Source organism: Atta cephalotes (genome assembly GCF_000143395.1).
Source record: "Atta cephalotes unplaced genomic scaffold scaffold00018, whole genome shotgun sequence".
Taxonomy (NCBI): Eukaryota; Metazoa; Arthropoda; class Insecta; order Hymenoptera; family Formicidae; genus Atta; species Atta cephalotes.
The window spans coordinates 1,699,372-1,702,298 of NW_012130082.1; the positions used below are offsets into that span (position 1 = coordinate 1,699,372).

At 29.5% G+C, this 2,927-nt stretch overlaps 1 protein-coding gene across 1 annotated transcript; it reads right to left on the reverse strand.

Annotated features, from left to right (window-relative positions):
* Positions 1 to 566: 566 nt before the first annotated feature.
* LOC105618876 (putative gustatory receptor 28b) lies at positions 567 to 2,225 on the reverse strand. The gene is made up of 4 exons (XM_012200407.1): positions 1,137 to 2,225; positions 935 to 1,003; positions 769 to 858; positions 567 to 689 (listed from the first exon to the last, which is right to left on the reverse strand). The coding sequence occupies exons 1-4, from the start codon at positions 2,223 to 2,225 to the stop codon at positions 567 to 569; spliced, it is 1,371 nt and encodes a 456-aa protein (XP_012055797.1).
* Positions 2,226 to 2,927: the final 702 nt, after the last annotated feature.

Below are 2,927 nucleotides of genomic sequence, written 5' to 3' on the forward strand. Positions count from 1 at the left end.
GTCGATAAGGAAAGTAGCTAATGCCTGTCATTGTGTCTTTAATCATATTGCCTTACTTTAAATAAATAATGTGCAATTAAAACTGAAAGATTTACTTTCCCATTACAAAATACATATGTTGCAATATGTGTGCCTATATAGAGTATTTTAATTGTCAAATATTTCATGTGCTGGTATAGAGAGGACCAAATTGAGTCAAAAAGTCCTTTACCATTTTGCAATTTTGGCAATAATTAATAATATATTAATTATTAAAAATCGCTGAATATTGGTTTTCAATAATTTTTTACTTAAGTAAAATTAAAATAATAATATTAATTGATTTATTCTATTCGAGCCTTATTCAATTTAATTGTTAAATAAATTAATTAACAATATTAATTTAAATACATTATATTTCCATTTTTTGTTTTTTAGTTTTATAAATCAGAACTGATTAGGAAGTTACAATAAGAAGTTTCAGAACTGCAATTCTGCGTGATTATTAATTACATTTAATTGGATTTTAGATCCCAATTTAAGATGTTACGATATTTCTCATTATATTTTTTCTTATCTGTAATTTATTATTCCACTTCTTGTTTTAAATCTCTCTCTGTATAGTTACATTGCTGTCTGATTGATGAATGTGAGCTTCCCATTTGAAATTGCATAAGTATTACCAAATATGTCACCACTGTGCCAATTAGCTGAGAAAGATAATCAAAATTATTAACTAAAAAAATTTAATTTATTAAATTACTTACATGATATTTTTAATATTCTCACCGAATGAAGAAAAGTATTATCGAGCATAAAATATCCGTTAGCTGTAAACTGTATTTTGCGATGTAGCAACTGAAGCGAAAATTTCTTGAGCTGAAACATATTTATGATAAATGTCGTTACGATGAATATCCTTCCTGAAAAAGTTTTATCTAACTTTGTTTTTTACCTCTGCTTTTATCTCTTTCCCGATTGCACAGTTTAAAAGATCATGCACTATATTACCCGTTTTCTTCATCTACAATAAATTTGTAATGGAAATATTTCGTAAAATATTTGGGATTTTATTTACTGATAAAAATATTTTGTTTCCTCGATTAAAACAATCTGATTAAAATACGATTAAAATCTTATTATATTGATTATTCTACCTCGATTAAAATTCTGGTAATTCTACTGGTGAGGAGAGAAATGGGATAAATCAGAAATATTATCCAAACGATGACATCAATAATATTATAAGAATAATTTAAGATATCATCAGTCAACAGAAACGAGAGAAAATAGTAGCCATTATATATGAGTGTCAGAAAGAAAAAAACAATGCCGAATAATAGTGGTAGTGAATAGAAACTCGACGCATCCTCAGAGATTTTACAGAGATGGCAATGCACATCTCGCAATTGCAACAGTTGATGAATGGTCGAATTGTTGACTATAATACGTGTTCGATAGAGAGACTGCAGTTGAAGATCAGATATATTGATTCTGATGAGACTTTGTATCGCTCGATTCACATCAGCGAAATATGTCTGAATGACCGTCACCAAAAGGAAGTACTGTATCAATAACCAACCCACGTGAAATGTTGGCAAAACATCTGTTAACCATGAGACTGGGCCTGTATGTATGGTAAAGATCTCAGTAAACAGAAGAAGTATCAGCAGGCAAATCTTCAAGATGCAAACGATAATTATAGTGTAGAAGATACGCTGTCGTTGTAGCGGATAATATAGATCATACAAACGATCTATCTCGTGCTCGATGGTGATTAATCGATTGGCGATCCGCACCAAGGACTTCTGGTTGATGCAGTAGCTAATCAAAGTCACGCAGATCATCAGGGCACCAAGTACGGTTTGTAGAACCGCGATGCATACAGACAAATTCGTCTTGATCTTGTAATTCCAATTAAGTCTCAATGGTATAGACATATAGTTCGATGCTATCATTAAACTACTCAGTACAATATTGTAAACGATTCCTAATTTGGAATATTGAAATGTGTATGACATTCTCTTTTCGTATATGACGATTTGATGGGCGAATGTAGCGAGACCAATCAGTTTGAAGAACACTATCAATATTCTGAACGTCCAAAATAAATCTTGATGTAATTCTGATTTTATTTTGTTCACTTTCTGTTCACTATTTTTTTCTGCAATAGAATTCTCTTTATTTCTATAGGAATTTGAGATTTCATTGACGTCCATGGAAGTTGAATTCTTAATCGAAGACATTTTGCAATGACTATCTTCTTCCATAATTTTTTAATTTTAGTTAATGTTTACTTCTTTTCTTCATTAAGTCTTGTCAATTTATTCATATTACCTTCTGTTTCGTAATTTATAAGTATTTTCTTTAGGAAATTTTCAGTTTAATCTTCTTAATATTTTTTTTTCAAGACATTTGTATATAAAGATTTTTTAATTTGTATACTTTAAATACACTTTTTTTTACTAAAATGTTTCGCATAAATCATTCATAAATATATAATTTAAGAGGCGTCCATTTTATTTTATCGATCTATCCAATTGCTTTGTATCCAAATTAATTACGACCGTTTGAACATCATGTATAACTAATTGCGAATCCAGTAAACGTGTGATGTGTTGACGTGTATTTTTGATACCTTAGCGCCGAGACACTACCAGTGCTTCCAAATTGACGTTGCACTATATACTTCTCTACAAAGTAGCACTGAACATGTAGCGATGCTTCTACAAACCTTTTTCGTAAGCATCTGCAAAACATTATTAAATATTAAATTTATAGAAATTATAAACGCGTGATAAGGAACAAGTCGATAATTTAGCTCTGTTTTATTCGATATGGATCCTGATGAAAATAGCCGATTGTATTATACAGTATTATTGTTAGAATGGTATTCACTGAAATATTTATCATCTATATATATATATATATATATATATATATATATA